The 18,690-nt window shown below is 41.4% G+C and overlaps 2 protein-coding genes across 5 annotated transcripts in view; one reads left to right on the forward strand and one right to left on the reverse strand.

Moving 5' to 3' along the window:
* SLC39A8 (solute carrier family 39 member 8) overlaps window positions 1-5,774 on the reverse strand; it is a 57,215-nt gene extending 51,441 nt beyond the window's left edge. The window contains exon 1 of the mRNA XM_069012098.1: window positions 5,706-5,774. Coding sequence (XP_068868199.1) covers window positions 5,706-5,765 — 60 coding nt within the window. The 5' untranslated portion in view covers window positions 5,766-5,774. The remainder of the gene's footprint in view (window positions 1-5,705) is intronic.
* A 2,363-nt stretch (window positions 5,775-8,137) lies between these two features.
* The window catches only part of NFKB1 (nuclear factor kappa B subunit 1), a 57,905-nt gene continuing 47,352 nt past the window's right edge, over window positions 8,138-18,690 (forward strand). For all 4 annotated transcript variants that reach the window (XM_069013261.1, XM_069013263.1, XM_069013262.1 and 1 more), the window contains exon 1: window positions 8,138-8,217. The gene's annotated coding sequence lies outside the window, so the exon portion shown is untranslated. The remainder of the gene's footprint in view (window positions 8,218-18,690) is intronic.

Genomic DNA, 18,690 nt, shown 5'->3' on the forward strand with positions numbered 1-18,690 from the left:
AGTGGGGGTAGAGTTTTTATATAGGTTATTGGGATAAAAGGCATCAAGAGTTTATAGTCCAGTTTTCAGATTTACCTTCTTGCTCAACATTTTTGTTTCAACTTGTGCTGTTCTTAAACACAGCGTGTTCTAGAGAGGAAATCAATAGCTCCATTTTCAGGGAGGCTGTTTTATTTCAGCTAGAGATGCTGCTTATGTGACTTTGTCACAAAAAACATTGATAAAGTTTGAAAGATGAGTCATACATACTTTGATTAAATCTGGCCCTGTTTCTTTCACTTTCAAGTAAGTAAGACTTGTTCCAAGGTTTTAAAGCTGTTCTTCTAAAAGGTACAGCTTAGTGAAATTACTGGCAGATCAGGAGACTGACCTGTGGCATTTACTCAGTTTTAATGCTTCACACTATGGGTGTTTCATGCAACCAGAGAAATCAGACTGCTGCATGCCACTGGAGAATCAAAGTAAGTTTTTGCTATCCAAGTGAGCAAAATCAGGATTTGGAGATTTGTTTGCAAAGTGGAAATAACTTAAGGGTTACATGCAATACTAAATAGGAATTAGCCACTGGCTATTACCTTCATTTTAGCTCTTCCCTCTCCCTCCAGCCTTAACATAAATGGTTACATTTCTCTTCCCTGAAGTTACAGTCGAAGATAACACAGAGAACCCACATTCTTTTGCTCTAACCACAAGTTTGTCTTCATATTACAAATGGGGCTGATTATTCTTCTAGCACCACCAAACCATCGATGGGGACTTTTAATTAAGAGGCCATTATTTTCAGTTTATAACTTGAGAAACACTTCTTTCCTCTGTGGAAAAGTTGCTACTCCTGGGCACATGTATCAAGCTGAATTGTTAGGGTAGGGCTGCTCTAGACAAGAACTGCTTTCTACAGGGCCTTCTTTAATTTCCTGGGAAAAGCTGGGAGGATTATAACACACAAGCAGGTAACTGCTGTAAGAGACAGCATCAGATCCTTCATCCTGACCAAGTGACTGTAAAGTCTCCTGTGCTAGAGTTCCTGTGTGATGTTAGTCACATCACTTAATCCAAACTTTTTACAGGTAGTCAGTGTTCCTCATTTTCTAGGTGCCTGACTCGGACACTGAAGTCTGATCACAGAAGTACTAAAATCACTCACATCTGCAAATGAAGTCAGCAGGGGCAGTTGTTTTGAAAATAGCAAGTACTATACCAGTGTGTCCAATTTTTCTAGTCAGGCAGGTCCTGTAGTATCATCCAATGACAAATGACTTTCTTCTAATGACACAACAACCTCCTCCCAGTAGTCTCATGGGATGGGATGACACACAGTGAGCCTCAGAGCCAAGTGAATTGTTTGAGTGTGGCACACAGAAATCAAGATAGGGTGGACATAGTAATCTACGTAGTAACAAAACCTGCGAGGATGTTTCAAATTCATCCTAACACTCATATTTTCAATCTTCATTTCTTTGGGCTTTTGTTCCCTATCCTTAGAACAACAGTATTGTCACAAGAACATCATTCTAACCTGTCTAGACCACTGCCAGAATTCCAGCAGATCCAGCTGGACCCACCCAGAAGCACTCATAAAGTCACCATGACACACACCATATCTTCTTGCAGAGCAACACACACCTTGCAAAGCTAAATGCTGCTTCAAGAAAACAGTACAGTTTTGCAGATGCCTTACTATTTGCAACCAGACGAGCCCACTGTCAGAACGCTTTCCAAGTCTGTAGAGAAGGCAGGGATCCTCCCTCAGCCGCCAGCCCTACACCCAGGTAGGTCAACAAGAGTTTGCTGTTGATCTGAACACAAGCAGCACAGTTCTCACTCTGCTGTCAAAGGGAGTGTCTTGGGCGCAGCCAGTTGTTGGCAGCACAGCGCTGAAAGCTGGGAAGAGCTGTTGTAAATACACCCAAGGGCTTAAACCGTAGTCTCATATTCTTATTTGGACGTCTAGGTAAACAGCAACATTTGAAGACTTTGCAATTCCATTTCCCTGCCCTCAGGTGAGAAAAGTCACATGCACTTTCAGGTCAGGTCTCAGCAGAGAGGAGACCCTGAGCCCATACAAGTTCACACAGGGAATGTTTGAAGCACTGTGTGGGGTTCCTTAGCCTTGAAAGCAAGGCAGGCCACGGAGGCACGACAACGTCCGAGACAATGGGCTTGGGAACAACAGCAGAATCACATGGTCATACCACTCCTAGCTGTGGTGCTGGGATCTTTATTTATAGCTTTAAAGTTTCTGTACCGCGCTCTTTCACTGGGCAGAGAAAGAATCAAAGGCTGTCCCGCTATCAGCCAGGCTTCCGCTTCCAAACAGTAAATCACGAGGGGAACTGAGAAAGAAACTAGAATAAGGAGAACACTCTGCTTCCTCCACCTACTTCTTGTGTACAGTAAAAACCAGGTTGAGGTCCCTCTCCACTCCTGAGACCCTGCTCTATCACTGGGCTCTTTCTGTCATTACACTGCATACTGTCTTGCTTTTCATCAGCCTGTTGCATCTTATCACAACCTTAGGTAGTGCCTGTACTGTGTCTGGCGTTGCAGCTTTGAGTCTAGAAGACTTTCCTAAAAAACATTTCAAACTCTCATAGTTTTGGAACAAAGGTTAAAAAAACATGAACTTTTGAGGAACCAAATCTAGGAGACAACCTGCCTTTTTTAGTGCCCTCCAAACAACCCTTTTATAATCTTGTATTTTTTGGAAGGCTTGATCCAGTACACTAGTGATTTGTCTCACTTCACCACTCACTGCTATTAATCTCCCATCATTACAAAATTATAAAATCCACTAAACCCACAGGATTTGCCTGAAGAGAATCACAACAGTTTAAAAAATACCTTTTGAACATTGACCCTTTTGGCTTTTTTAAACATAAGGTTTAAGTTTTCATCAAAACCTGAGAAAAAAACTAGCCATATCCAGATATTCTAGGACAGGACTTTTAAGAAGAGTATCACTGGTTGTGGTAAAAGCTTAAAACTTGAAACAGAAACAGTTCAGGAAATCAGAACTTACTTCTACCAACAGTTGAGCAGAAGACTTAATCACTGCATGAGTTCAAACAGTAGTGAATGTCACTTTCAGCTTTCATAATCTGTTTTCTGTTATATATTTAGATGTTGAAGTTTCTGTGGCAGAAGAAATCTCTTCCCTATATATTTGTAGAGTGCTTAGCTATCTGGAATTTTCCTTGAGCTGCATCAATAAAATAGCAGCAATATAAATCCAGTTAGCTAAATTCTACTTTCTATACCGTGTTACCATTGGTCCTGGTCAGTACACCTGACCCAAAATGACCTCATAAATTGAACTGAGAATATATTTACTGAAAGTGACAAAAGAAAGTGACAAAGACAACAAGAATCAAACAGCTGCTTTTGTTTGCGTTGGCTAGCTGGGTGTAACATTGCTGAGGCTCTAAAGCTGCAGTTATGTAATGGGAAGAACCTATGTCCCTTGGGAAAACAACTGGGCCCCTGAACTGGGTTCTGATCAATGTAATCAGATAGAAGTTAAAAGTATGCATCATTCAGATACATAAAATACTATGAAGAGAAGACAACCCACTCATATATTAAATACTGACTATAGCACAGGATATAAATCATAACACGGGGAGGTGGGAAGAGAAGGGAGTGAAGGCAGTGCACTGGTAAGAACCTGCTCCCACTGAACACAAATGGCAAAAAAACATCCCTCTACCTTCAGTGGCTGGCCAAGGTGTTACACAGGTGAGTGACAGATGAGTGAATAACTCACAATCTGAATTAGGCCCAGATTCTGGAGAACTGACTGGTAGTTCATTAGATTTATTACCAGACAGCACAACTCTTGACTGTAACACCACTTGCTGGAGCAATTTGCTTTTGGCTCTAACCTGCATGTCCTTCACGTTGCTACAGTGCTACTACATACCACTAATGGTTCTCTAAACAGTTTCTATGAACAGAAGCATTTCTGTTCTGTCAATACATATACAGTATTGTATTGTATTGTACAATACATGTACAAAACTGTTGTACAGTGTTACACTGCTCAGCCACTAAACCTGGACTGCCAAGTAGGACCAGCCTAGGCAACACTTTTGGAATGTATGTTCTGCATGAAGCAGCTTCAAGGCTCTGGTGAGCTGTTCAGTTCACAACTTCTCACAGTGGTCTGGGCAGCTCCATTGAGAGCAGCTACCCTGCAGCAAGTTCACAGAGAATCTACAAACCACCACTTTTGGTGTAACTGGGAGGTTTGCTGTGAAACTCTCTTTACTATCTGCCAGTGTAAAAGAAAAGAAGGAAGAAGGCCTAACATTACACAAACTGAGGGGAGGGTAGGCTAACCATTCCAAAAATTATATACATCAAATCGCCTTCTCTGTTTGGTTCTTTCCATGTCTTTTAGGAAGTGATACCCTATATGGTATCACAGCTGTGAGTAAATGGTGAGGAGTGTTCCCTTTCTTTTTTACTTCTAGCTCTCTCCAAAGGTTCCCCTTTCTCTATTAATTATACACATCAGCCATGTCTACAGCTTTGTGGTTCTCTCATTTAAGTCTACTAAATTAACTCCCCTGCACCTGCCCCTCAAGAGCTGTTCCCTACTGAAACCTCCTGCTTCAGCTCTGGCACCCTTACCCAAAACACCAGAAATTTGGTCTATTAGTAAAGTTACAGGTCTGAACCACTGTGGAGGTATCATGAGATCCCATGTCTGATTTGTGGCTCTGGTGGAAGCAAGCAAGATGTGCATTTGGGATGTGGCCTGTGTAGCTACAGGAGACACCACACTGTTTTGAAGCCTTGCAAGGTGTTGCTGTGTCCATCTAAGTCTGATGAAATATATGATGAATTGAGGCCAGTTCATCATCCACCAAAAATGACAGAAAGTACTTATGAATGCTGCAACCTGGGATTCAGCAGCGTCGAACTCTACACCCTGCGAGCTGCCGTTCAAATCATTGGCTTTGCACACGTCCTTTGGCTACTTAGAATGTTATTTTAAATACAGTTTCCATCGTCAGCTTCATTAGGGCTTCATATACATTCTCAGAATGATGACAACATCTTAAAAGAACAACTGGTTTGGGTTTTTTAACATATTGTCTTCCTGTATTCGTGGTGGATTCAAGCTATGGGAGACAATGGTAATGCCAACAGCAAATGTTGGCTGAACACCGACAATCTGTGTAAGACTGGAGTGTGTTACGATGATCACTGGCCACTACGTAAGGCAAATCAGTTTTCAAGTTAGAATTTCTGGGTTATCTGGATGAAAAAGAAATAATAGATTGACCAGAAATAGATTTGGATAGTATGGCATAGCAGTTCAATTAAGATGGGCAGCTGAAAGCTTTAAAAGGAAGTGTCTCTCAGTAGCTACTTTAGACTTTCCCTTATCTTTTCCTGCTTTAGCATCAAACCTACTACATCAAAGGGAATGAAAAGAGCCTATCCTGATTCCAATACATACCCCAGAAGAAAAAAATTATAAGAGACTTTCATGAATTTTTCCAGTCCAGGCATATCAATTAAAGATTGATTATTTTAAAAAATCTCTTCTTGTCTTCATTAGTTACAGGATTAAAAAGTACTGAGGCCAATGATTTCTGACCTTGGAAAGGGACCTGTATTCCCAGAGCAAACTTAGCAGAGAACAGACTCAGCTTCTAAATTGCATCTGCATATCAGGAAACTTAAATGTACCCCACCTGACTAAGGTGAAACAGCCTGGTGAAGTGTTCAGCTAGAAAGCCTTTCCTTTGGTGCATCTGCCCCGCTACCAGAGACAGGGCTACAACCATTTCACAATGCTCCCCTCAGCTCAACAGCACACATTTGTTCCTTTGGGTTCAGGTTTAATCACCTGCTCTTCATCTCTGAGTTGATACTGTCCAGGTGCCAAAGTATCTTGATGGTAATAGTGGAAACCAGTGTTATTCAGGAAATAGGCAGCACTTCATCACTGCAAACCACTGACTCTGTATTATCTGCCTGATTTCCTCAGTGGCTGGAATAGGATTATTTGGCTCTTCAAGTGGGAATCCTGTGCTATAAAGCAGTTCATTTATCTAGAGTGTCCTGTGAAGATAATTTTACCAGGCTTAGAGCCTGTCTCTACTGTGGGTTTCAGCAGAAACAACTTTTCTGTTATGGTACTAAGCTCTTAAAAAGGCAAATTCATGCTTTAAATATAACTAAAGATTTTATTTTAAAACCTAGATGTTTCTGGAAGCTGATTAAGATTTCATAGGGAAAGTTGAGCTTGAGTACTTGAATATGTGTCCTTTTAAAATAAATCCACCAGGTAATTCTCCTAAGGTTTGGAACTTTTCCACCTTGTCTGACTTCCTGGTACTTGTTCATACAGGTTTTGCCCTGTGAGCACACCTTTGATTAGCTGTGACATGGCACCTTTCCTTTCAAATTAATCTTATTTTGAAACTTCTTTGTATTTAAAGTCCATCTAGTCTTCCTTCTTCAAGGGCTTTGGGACACAATTCTTTTCTCACTTGTCCTATTAATTCAGTGTATTTGCGTCCATAGAAAAGATTAATATTGGGTTTTGAATGTCCCAGAGTATCCCCATATAATAAGGAAAGTATGTTTTACTTGGAAATGCCGAGTCATTCTCAATTCCCAGTTTGTACTGGGAAGAGAATGGGGGAGTACATTTTTAGAATTGCATCACAGAGCATGAGTGGCAACCCAAAAAAAAGGAAATTACTCTCTCTTCATACATATATATGCATAACCCGTAGGAAATTTCAGTTCTCTTGTCAAGAAAGCAGAGAAAACCCTTTGGATTTCCAAGCTCCCTTTTGCACTCTCAGCCCTAATTTCAAATGAGTGTATCTCTGCTCCAACCCAGAGATGTGGCATGAAATGTAACATCTGAATCTACTCCCTTTCTGGTAAAGTACCCCTTTCATTTTGTTGCAGTCAACAGGTGGGTTATGATTTGACCCTATTTCTTTTGAATATATTTTTGCTCTAGGTTACAGTTCCTTGCTTCAACACGAAAAAGCAACAGTCATATACCTTGGTTCCTTTATATGTTCGGGGGTTTTAAAATCCTTCTTATAAATCGTGACTTTCATTAGTCTCATTCGTGAAGCCCCATGTCATGTGGCCTTAGGACACCAAAATCCTCCAGAGGTGTGCTGCTTTCTGGGCTAACACACATTCGGTGAGCTCTGCAGGATGCTCATTCGAGGCACTCTTCACCCTTAGCAAACCAGACGCTCAATATTCAGCATAAAGATATATTGGCACTTGTTTAACATAGCATTTGTGCCAATTAGACGTGGCACTAGCTGACTTGCTTCAGCCTTGGTTACATGTGTCTTGGGAGACTTGGTTACTGTGCTGCAAACCTGGATTTTGGTATTAAGAAGCGTATTATTGATGGCTGGCACTGTTTAACGGGAAGTCAAGTTACCTGGGAGCCTGCTCTGGCAGAAGCGGTGTAAATCTATAGAAAAAGAGCCTGTACTCCCTGCTCAGGGATGTTTTCGGGCATCGGGTGGTAAGCCATCGGGAAACTTCCTTTAATGAAGTGCCTGGGAAAGCCAGCCAGCAGCCAGGCACTGCGTGAGGGGGGTTAAATCCACTCTATGCAGTCTCTCTTCCCTTCCAAACTTTACATTCAGAGGTAAAAAAAATCATTGGCAGCCACCGGGTCGGGCCCGTTTCCACAGAGGTGTCGCGAATGCCGCCGTGCGCCAAGGAACGTGGACAAGGACAGGATTACTCTTGCGGCGATGGTAACTGCCCTGGGATGAAAGGACTCGCGTGTTTACGCGGTTTCACCCGGGCGGGAGGGCCTGTCCCCGGCACAGGGATTTCGTGGCCAGCGGGTGGGTTGGTGGCAGGCGCTCCCCGGCTCCTTCCCCGCCGCCTCCGCGAGAGCGCGCCCGGGGCGCCGCAGCCGCGGCTCCTCCTGCCCCGCCGGCCGCGGCTCCTGCCCCTCCCCGCCCTTCGCGCTGCCGAAGCGTCAGCGGGAATTTCCAGCCAGGAAGTGCGGCGGGCTGGGGGCAGGGGCGGAGGCTGCGCAGGCCGGTGCCGGGCGGGCGCCCTCGCCGGCGGAGCAGGCGGGAAGGAGGGGGAAAGTCCGCGCGGAGCCAGGACGCGGGCGGCGGCACGAAGGGTTACATGGAGCGGTGCTGAGGGACCGCCGGCGGCACAGCACGACGAGGAGGAGGCGCTGCCAGCCCTGCCCTGGTGAGCCCCGGGCGGCCCCTGACCTGCCGCTCGCTGCCTTCTTTCTCCCCTGTTCCCCTGTCCCCACCGCGGCGCCCGCCTGGATGGGCTCCTCTGTCCCGCGGGAGCGGAGCGGGAGCGGGTCGGGAGCGGGCATTTCGCTGGGCTGGGCGGGGGCAGCGCGGCAGCCCCGGAGCGAAGGTTTGCCGGGGGAGGCTGTGGCCGGCGCCAGGAGCAGCTCCCCGCTGGAGCGCCGGGAGGAATTGCCGCGGGATTCGCCTGCAGCCAGCCAGGAGAGGGGGCGGGATGCCGGGGACGGCTTCGCTGCTGCTGTGTTATAGGAGTCTTCCTAGCGAGGGAAGGGGTGTCCGTGACAGGCTGAACAGCAAAGTGAAAAAAATTTGCAAGCCCAGGTTCTGCCGCTCGCACAGCGGGTGCTCGTAGGCAAAGGAGGTGCTGCTTTTGTCGCTTCTGGTTTCGAAGGTGACACACGTACGTGCTGAACCTGAGACACGGCCGGGGCACGGTCACCGGCCAGGCTCGGGAGTGCAGGTGGTCACCACGAAAACGTGGGCTTGATACTGGCAGCTCTGGGTGTCCTCGTCTTGGGTGCAGCAGACAGTATTGAAAGGTACGACATAGTGAGGTTTTTAAAGGTAATTTAGTAGTAAGTGATGAAATCGAGAAGTTCTCATTGCGACGAGGAGTATTACTACGCTGGTTGCTCGGTTACGTTTGACGTTGAAAACCAAGGATATCGAACTTCTCGTCATCACAATTATTTTTTTAATCTGTTGGTGCTTTCTGCTTTGATGGTGGCTTTGGTGAAGAAGTGCTACTGATTTATTTTATATGAATGTAAAACGGAGTATTGTTTCTGTGACATGAGCTATGTGCTATTGGGCCATTATCATACTGTGTGTACCGATGCCTGATTTCATTCAGATAAGTAAATGTGAGTGACTGTAAGCATTTGGGGAATAAGACTTTGGAGGCAAGGGATGATCTGCTGTATTTCAACTTCCTGTCTTAAAACACACAAAATCTTTGTTTAAGAACAACATTTTAAAGGAAATACAGATGATTATTGTTATGTATTTTTATTTTTAAAAATGATTTTAAAGTGCTGATTATATTTGACGTTTTGTGCTTCAGAAGCCCTCTTTTCACTTACTCTGTTCACAGAGAAAAGTGGATGAATTCTTTGCTCTGTCACCTTGTGCCTTACATGCTGCAAGGTGCTACACCACCCCTGTCAAGCTCACAGAACAGGATTGAAAAGAGAGCACTTCGATTTTATTGACATCCGGAGTCTCTGTGCTCTGTATTGTGTAGTATCAACTTTTGAAATAGTATTTCAGTCAAAGCATTTGTATTCTTTCATAAAAGAAAGTAGCTGCCCATTCTAGGAAAGCGTTAACCAAGACGTCATTCTAAGATAGCATCCTGTGTGCAATGTTTTGTAATCTACAGAAATGACTACAGTTTATGAGAAAATGAAAGAGAAAAAAGCAGCCTGTAACCATCCAGAAGCAGATACTCTGTTCTGCAGTCTTCCCTGGCCCAAGAATTTAACTAACAGTTATGCCAAAATGTCATTTTCAGGATTATGCCACAGAGTGTGGAGATTTCAGGGAATCTCAGTGCTGAAATCCCTGCAAAATATGTTAAATATCTTAATTTGAAATACTAAACAGAAGGGAAAAAGCCTTTTTCTGTCTATCCTTTGTCCCCTTTAGAAAGAAAGAAATGTCAGTCGGTGGTAGAGTCATCAAAAAATGTAGTTACTTGCTCATGCAAGAAATGAATACATTTTGAGTTAAGGTTGTAAAACAGAACAGCCTTATGTCACTGCATCATGTTGTGTGTTTTTAAAAAGCAGCGTGTTTTAAAACAGCAGATAAACTTCCTATCTGTACTTGCTTTTTTCCGGCAACACCTTGGTAACGTTTTTGTAGTATTTATTTTGAAATCAGAAAAGTTTGCTGGATAGAGGTGTGCTGGGACAGAGAACAAGAGTATTTTGGAAGAGGGAGAGAGGGTGGAAAGCAGATAGTGGTGTTTCATTTATGTGCACATCTGAAAATTTCCTGCTTCATTTGTTGAAAAGTAGCAGTTCTGGTTGTTTCTGTGTTACTATGTATTTTACTTCTAAAAATTAATTTTAATAATAAATTTAAGTTTACTTTAAAATTTTACTTTTAAAAATTCAATAATAAATTTACTTTTTCTCTTGAGGCGGCATTACGTGAATTCAGTAATAGATACCTACAAATAAATACCACTGATGCAAATTTGCTACTTAATAGATTTTTGAGTTTCCTTTTCATTGTTGCCCTTTCCAAAATCTTCCCATGCCACTTTCTCATGAATACGTGCGAACTCCAGAAATATGTTCAGTTAGGAATTCATTTTATTGTGCTTATTACTGTCTCTGGAAGGACAGGAACTAAGTTTGAAGGCCTCTGAGTCTTTACTATCAAAGGTGCTTGTAATGCAAAATAGATGCAAAGATACAGTGAAAGACAATATATCTTTTACTAGCTTACAGTTGGCTTTCTGACGTAGCTAGTGTTGAGAAAGTTCACCTGTGGTCTTCAGAGATTCTGGTTAATTCCCTGTGTTTTCATAGATTGCTTCAGACTGTACTTGCTAAAGTACTTTCACCTTTCAGTGCTGTAAGTGTTTGCCAACTCTAAATTCAAAAGTATCAGTCATAAAGAAAATTGTTACTCGTTTATGCAAGCAACTAATGAAAACTCTACAGTTAGTTAAAAAGCCTTTTTTTTCAACTGAAAAGCTGATAGCTTTCCTTTGGTTCTCTGAATAAATAACAGCTATTGTAAAACAAAGAGAAGATAATTAATGTTTCAGGTAGGTAATGAAAAAGCAGTTCCTGGGTTTGGTCACTTTTTAGCTCTGACACAGGTATTTTAGATGTGGAAGTTGTAATTTGATGGCCTTTAAATAAGCTGTGAACCTTTTATGAAGTTCTGTGTTGATAGGATCATAATTATGGTTGTCATTAACTGTGCCCTTAGGTCAGTCAGGCACTAAGTTTGCATCTAGCTTTGAGCATAGAAATAATTCAGTGGATCTTCTTCAGTGCTTTCATTTAAACATGTATTTTGATGAAGCACTCTTGACAGTTTCAAAAGTAAGGCCTTAAAAGATGTTTTAAGTTATTATAGTCTCAAGGTAAAATCCTTTGTTTAGCATTTAGGTGGAGCTGACAGATCATGTGGGGAGGAAGCTGCTACTGCTACTCCCAGCATTATTTCCCCCTTTCAACTTCTATGTTCTTTTGGAAAGCAGTGACAGAGACATACACAATCTTTTTTTCTTTTATTTAAAATACTGACCTGAAATACCCCTGTATTTCTTTGTGTCCTTCAAGCAAACTGTCAACAGGTCAAGAGCAAAGTAGGTCTGAGTTGTGTGGTTTGGGTTTTTTTGTTGGGGTTTGGCTTTATTTTTTTGTTTCTTCTAAAGATCATATTTCCATCCGCTTAAAGGCGGACAGATTTTAACACACAAATTAAGTATAAACAAAGGAACCCGGTGGGTTTTTTGGTCTTATTAGTTTAGTCCAAGTGAGTTTTGTTATGTCATAGGTTACTGTAGAACATTGAGACTGCAGGGGTTTTACGATTTCTTTGGAAAAAGCAAAAAATTAAGCCTTAGTTACCCACTTGGCATCTGTAGATTTGAAAACTGGGTATAACTGCGATGGTGCTGGACTCAGCTCTACCTGTTTGGTTCCTCTTACTGGTGCTATTTAAGTGATTGTTTCTATCACGTTATGATTTCAGTGGCTGTTCAGAACCAAAAGGACACTGAGAATTCCTTAGTTCACCTTTGTGATTGCAGTGGTATCAGCCCTTGCTATTTTCTGAGCCCGCTTTTGCCACCGGTGTTCATGAGGTGAGGGACTGTGTCTTCAGTAGGAGCCCAGAGCCTGTGTGACTGTACCTGGTGTACAGCAAACCTTGTGTGAACTGAACTTCTGCAATCCTGGGGTTACATGTTGGCTTCTCAGAAACACTGTTCTTCCCGTGCCCCCTCTACCCCCAAAATAAAAGGAAAAGGTTTGCAGTTTAGTATTAATGATTCATTACACTTCAGGCTTATGAAATGGGTGTGTGTGGCTTGTTAAAATTTTACTTCGACGGACAACTTTTATATGAACTACAGCTATTTGTAAAGAACATTCAGTGATTCATCTTAATCTGGAGGAAAAAGTAACAGCATTTTAACATCATATTAGGGTTAGTTCAAGTAACATTAGCACTCCACATGGCTAAAACACAATGTAGTTACTGGAACTGTTTTGCTGTGTTGAACCTCAGTATTTTTATGTCTACTTAGCATTATACATGTACCAGAATATGGTTGCCATATATTTGAATACCATTTATTCCTTTGATTTAAGTTGCTTTGAATGTGTTTTAACAAAAACATTCTAACTTTATTCCAACAATATTGTGGAAAAACAGTTTGTATGTTTATGGCATTTTAGCATTTCCTCTTGACATATTAGTTCACTACTTTGATACTTGGGAAAGGAATAAAACAAAAATTCTGTTTGCAAACATAGTTAATAGAACATCTTTTAGGTAGTCCAGTTACTCTTGGCCAAGGAAATTTTCTTATGCTTTGATTTTCTTCTTTTCAGATTTAGTAGTTACCTGCTATAATAAATTTGATTCTAGATTTCATAAAAATATTATGCACCCAACCATTCTGATTTAGAGCACCACACTTGTGAAATCTCAAGTACTTGAGATTGATTTAATTTCCTAAATATTCTGTAGTTTTTATACTGTAGTCAAGTAATGCATCTGGTCATGACTGAAAATAGTTGAAAATTTTAACTTCAGCAATTTTAAAATTTTAAAAATACACTGACACAATTGCCAGGTCCCACCCAACCGGAAATAATAAGCAGGCTTAATTAGTCACAAGTGGAGGCAATTTGGGTTGTTATATTAGAAAAACAAACAGTGTCATTTAGGGTTATGTAGTGTTATTGCAGCTGCAACAGCGTGTGGATGACAAAAACGGCAGAGGAAATGAGAATCTTTGATCAAAATGTCTCTCTGTACAAACTTTTTTGCACTTGTATACTGAGAAATTGCACTCAAATCTTTATTGTGAGATTACACATCTTTGAAGTACCTGAAGGAATGTGAAAAATACAACTTCCTTACGCAGCTTTTGCAGAAATTCAGTGTTGTTTCCTTAGAACAGCTCCATACACCCCCAGGTATTGAAGTCATAGCTGAGAGAAGAAATCGTAGTAAACATCTCAACATTTAAAGGCAAATTTCAAATCTGTTTCATTATCCCTTCAAAATAACAGTGAGTTAACAATCGCTTCTTGTGTTTTTTAACATGTTTTTGTTTCCTGTTTGTCCTGAAGACATCTATGCCAATATTGTGGGTGAAAGTATGCATGACGTTCCCTTAATATTTGAGTTCTATTTACTTTGTATATTACAGAATGCTTTAGCTGTTTATCTTCTCTTACTTTGAATTAAAAGTTTTGTGCTCTGGAGCTGTACTTGCGGGACAAGCTATTCTGGGAAGAATAACTGTGTTCCAAGGGAAATGAAGTGCTGGTTGAATTTGAGAGGTGGCCAGAAGGAAGGTGAAAATGCTGTGCATTGAAGGGAGTGGGCAGCATCCTGGCTTTGAAGGGACTGCAGTGGTGAAGGCTTGAGACTGAACAGCTTGGATCGGTATCTCTGCTCTGTCAGAGCAGATCGTGCTCTGGCCTCCAGCCAAAATCATCTCAGCAGCTCTCGTCCTGCTTCCAGCCCTGACCCAGCAACCCAAAGTGGCTATTGCACAATACCTTTTCCCAGCATCTCTGTCTGGGAAATGCTGATCTCTGAAACAATTGTCCCTATCCAGATACAGATCATGTTTTGCAAAGGGTGGAAGACTGAGGCTCAAGGATGGATAGTTGCCACTTAAGGAAGAAACAGCAGGTAAAACACGTTTCCCTGTCTGCACAATACAGCAGTTACTGTTTCTACCTCAGTACTTCACAGCTGCTACAGGAATTCTGAGAATTTGGTGCTGTTCCTAAAAACATAGTTCTCTGTAATGAGATCATCTGCCAGGCTTTATAGCCCTGATGTAGTAAAAATGTACTTACAATGTATGAAACAGATACATCTTTGCTTCATTTTCATCCTTATTCCTCTCTGTTTTTACTAAGCAAAATAAACAGGCTAACAGCATAACCACACTGAATTTAGTTACTTTCATTCAGTGTCCTGTTAAAGAAGTTTATTTTTAACAGGTAAATTCCAGTGAAAGCCAAGATAAAGAGAAAAAGCACTCTGCTAGAAAACTTTCAGGAAGAATTGTTCTTTCAGTGTATCAAGTCAGTTGAAGTGTAGTAGTTGAGTTTCCTATTGTGAGGCTTGCTTTTGGAATCCCAGCCTTGAAAGGTGAGAACAGGTTGATGTAAAACATCTCATAAACTAAGAGATGGTTTAAATAAATTTCCTCGTGGAAGAGCATCCATCAGACGAATTTCATTTCTCAAGTGCAATGAACTGAGTAATAAAGATCATGATTGTCTGTAGAAAGGTAGTAGGAAGAAGTCCCATTCCAAGTTTGTAGGGATTGGATTGGATACTGGTGTCATAGAAAGCAAGGGTTTACCTCATGCTCAAAATTCAGGCTGGAAAGTTGAAGAGAAGCAAAAGGAAGGATCTGTACCCTTGACAAATCGGGGGGGCTGAAAACAGTTGGGTATGGAATTTTATCTTGCTTTTTAAAAGGCAAACAGATACAGTGGATGTTGAAGAACAACTGGGAAGAGGTCTGAAATCACATTATTGAGATAAAGAGAAATGAGAATTCTTGTTTGTGGATTACAGCATTCTTATGTTAATTATGCTGTTTCCATTTTAAATGGCTGCTCCTTTTGAAGCTTTAGAGCAAATATTTAGAATATAATAAGTCATGTTCTTCCAGCTGTGGCTACTTGTACCTTGTGTCATTTGGTTATTAAGGAGGAGCAGTGGTGTAGAGTACCTGCCATTGGTTGTTTGGTGCAGCAGTCATCTCCCATTGGTGTATACATGTCTTCCTAGGTGTCTTCTCTTTTTCTCCCTTTTTAAACCTTTTTGACAATGGCAATTTTCCTGCTGTAAGGAGAAAGGAACGTGTATGCATATACACAGGCATACATGCTTACCCTCAGAAGGTACAGTTGTGTGGTTTTGGGCAAGTTTAGCTGGATTTTGTTTTCCTGTTGCACTAAATGAAGTTTCTTCACTGACCTTTGCATTTTCTCACTTATAAATACTGTGAATTGAAATGTCTAGTTTCCTGTGCCCCATTATCTGAAAGATTTCAGATGCTCTCCAGGGTGGAAACTACTGTGGTTGATTGTGGTGTGCAGGTGTTGGGGGTATGTTTTTATTGTAGATTTTAGTTTGCAGTACAATTTGTGGGAATTGGATCTTTTGCAGGAAGCAGGCATCTATAATAACATGAACTTCCACAAAACAGTTTTAATCCAGTCATCTTCAAATGAGAATGGTGGCAGTCTGTGACCCATAATACAGCTCATGCAATGAGAGAATGAACAAAGCTACTTGAGGTAGATGCTAATACCACCTGATGCATATGGGAAAGGTGCTTAGAAACTGGAGCAGTAAGGGAAGAGACCAATTGAAGGTCACACAGTTAATGCTAGGGTCTATTTTATCTGTGTCTTTCTGGGGTTTTAATCGTGTTAGTGACTGTGGATTTGCACCAATTTTCATGTACGAGGAAGTGTAGGGATTTGTTAACGTAATAAATCCTAAGGAGACAAATTGTAATTTGAAGGTAGGGCTCCCAGAACATTTTTGTTATCTGTTTGGCTTTAGAGAGGACAAAACATAGTGAAACTGAGAGTGTTTCCAGTCACTTAGAAGAGTTATTTTAAACAGCTTGGTTGATCTTTGTCTAGGCCCTGATAAGGCAATCAAGTCTGAGTTTACATACACAAAGGTGTACGTTTGCACATCTAAATTATAATCTGTTTATAATAAACTGGCTTAGCATTCAGGCCAGAGAGAATGTCTTTAACCTCTCCCCAAGAACTGCAGCTGACTTGAACACAAAAAGATCTCAGATAGGAGGCATCTGTGCTTTTGGTGTGAGAGAGATTGTGTTTCACACCTGGTTAGACGTTCATTAGTACCCACCTACAGCTGACTGGGTGGTATGTGGGTAGTTACCTTGCTGCTTCCAAGTGTAAGGTTCATAGAATAATGGAGTAGTTTGGATTGGAAGGGACCTCAAAGCTCATCTAGTCCAAACTCCCCCACGTACTCTGGGTGAAGAAACCTTCCACTACCGTATGTTACTCAAAGCCCCATCCAACCTTCCAGGGATGGGGCAGCCACAGCTTCTCTGGGCAACCCGTTCCAGTGCCTCACCACCCTCACAGTGAAGGATTTCTTCCTTATATCTGATTTAAACCCACCCTCTGTCAGTTTAAAGCCATTCCCCCTCATCCTATCCCTACACATCCTTGTAAAAAGTCCCTCTCCAGTTTTCCTGGAGGCCTCCTTCAGGTACTGGAAGGTGCTGTAGAGCCTTCTCTTCTCCAGGCTGAACAGCCCCAGCTCTTCCAGCCTGTCTGCACAGGAGAGGTGCTCCAGCACTCTGAGCATCTTCATAGCCTCCTCTGGACTCACTGCAACAGGTCCATGTGCTCTTTGTGCTGAGGAGCCCAGAGCTGAATGTAGTGCTGCAGGGGGAACATCTTAAAAGGCTGCTGTTTTGCTGTCATGTCACTGTTCACTGCAGCAGCCAAAAAGCCAGAAATTACTGTTTTCAAAAGGTGAAACTGAAGGACTGATTCAGCTGGATGTAGGGGGTTTTTTTTCTGTATGGAGTCTAATATTTACATCAAAATACTTGAAAAGAAACATTTTCAGAAGTAATGCCTCTGCGCTATTTTTTCCATTTTGTTGGAAAGTCTTGTATTGTGGACGTGTAGATGTGACCAAGAAGCATGGCAAGTGTGAGAACACTGCCTTTCTCCCCCAGAGGGCTGCGGGAGGGAGAGGGGTGCGGGCTGAGGAACTAAAATAGGGCAAAGAAAATAGAACCTACTATTACATGTATCCTGTGGGGCTCACAGAAAAAGCTGTGAGATGCTTTGAAAGTTTGGCAAAGTATAAGTTTAGCAAACAGGCAAGTGGGCAGATGCCATTCACGTTAGCTCCTCTGAATATTTTATTTTTCTGAACAAACAAGTTTACCATGTCATCTGGAAACTTCAGGATTTTGGAACACAATTTTGCATGTGTGACTCATGAAATAGTAAGTGTTTAAATATGAGACATCACAAAACAAGACTTTTAGGACCAGTTTTTATTCTATTTATGGAGAAGAAGCCTGGCATTTGCACTCACAGTTACCTAATCAGGAGGAACAAGAGGGTTCTGGCACTTTGTAAAAAAGTTGGCTGTTGAGGTCTTCAGATCGTTTTCTGTAATATCTACACCTTTCACTAAAAAGTGTTTGACAGAAAATGTTACAAGTTATTTCAGTGATTCAAGTAACTTGTCAGTTGGTGATAATGTTATTTATATTCTTTCTATGGAACAGAATAAAAACATCTTAGTACTTTTTGTTGTATCCTGAAGATTTTATCGTGCCTTGTTTGTTGACTTCTGCCATAAAGATGAATAACAACAATGGCAAATGGTTGATGAAAATAATGCTTTCCAGAATGTGCCTATGAGATAATGTGATTGACTGGTGTTTTCTTTATCTTGCTGAAATCCTGCTGTGTTAGGTGATGAAGTACAGCATGGGTGACATTGGCTGCTTGTTATATCTGTTACTAATTTTTGGCTGAAATCTTATGACCAGTTATTTGATATTTGCCCAAATACTACAAATAAATATTGCCCAGTAAATATTTCTAAAATGGATTTACAGTCAGGTGTGTACTTCTTTTTCTAGGTTAAAAAACAGTTGTATCCGCATGAACCTCTTTTTCATTGAAGTCCTCTGTATGTTGTCTCCTATTTTTTTTTTTTTTTTAATTTTCTACTTTGTGGGGGATGGGTGACTGTGTTGTCTTTGGAGCTTGTTAACAAGTAGAGTTGGGCCTCCATCAAGGTGAAGTACCCAAGTATTCCAATTTTCCTTTTGATATTTGCCTTTTTAGTTCCTGTAGAAGGTCCATGGTGACTCAGTTTTTCTTTAATGATTTACTGATCTCTTGCACCTCTCTTTGATAGTGTAGTAGGTTTTCTAGCAAAGTTCTCTTTGCTGGAGAACATGGCTCATGTTCACTGTGATGGAATATGACGGCCAGGGACCTCTTTCTGTCTTCTATTAGTTATTAACCTTATTTAGTGTCTGTTGCATGCAGACATGAGTCTCTTGAAATAGTGTTACTGTTAGTTTCAGATATTCCCTTGGAGAGCCTTATTTAGAGAGATCAGCATAGGTGAAATTGCA

Source organism: Aphelocoma coerulescens, chromosome 4 (assembly GCF_041296385.1).
Source record: "Aphelocoma coerulescens isolate FSJ_1873_10779 chromosome 4, UR_Acoe_1.0, whole genome shotgun sequence".
Taxonomy (NCBI): Eukaryota; Metazoa; Chordata; class Aves; order Passeriformes; family Corvidae; genus Aphelocoma; species Aphelocoma coerulescens.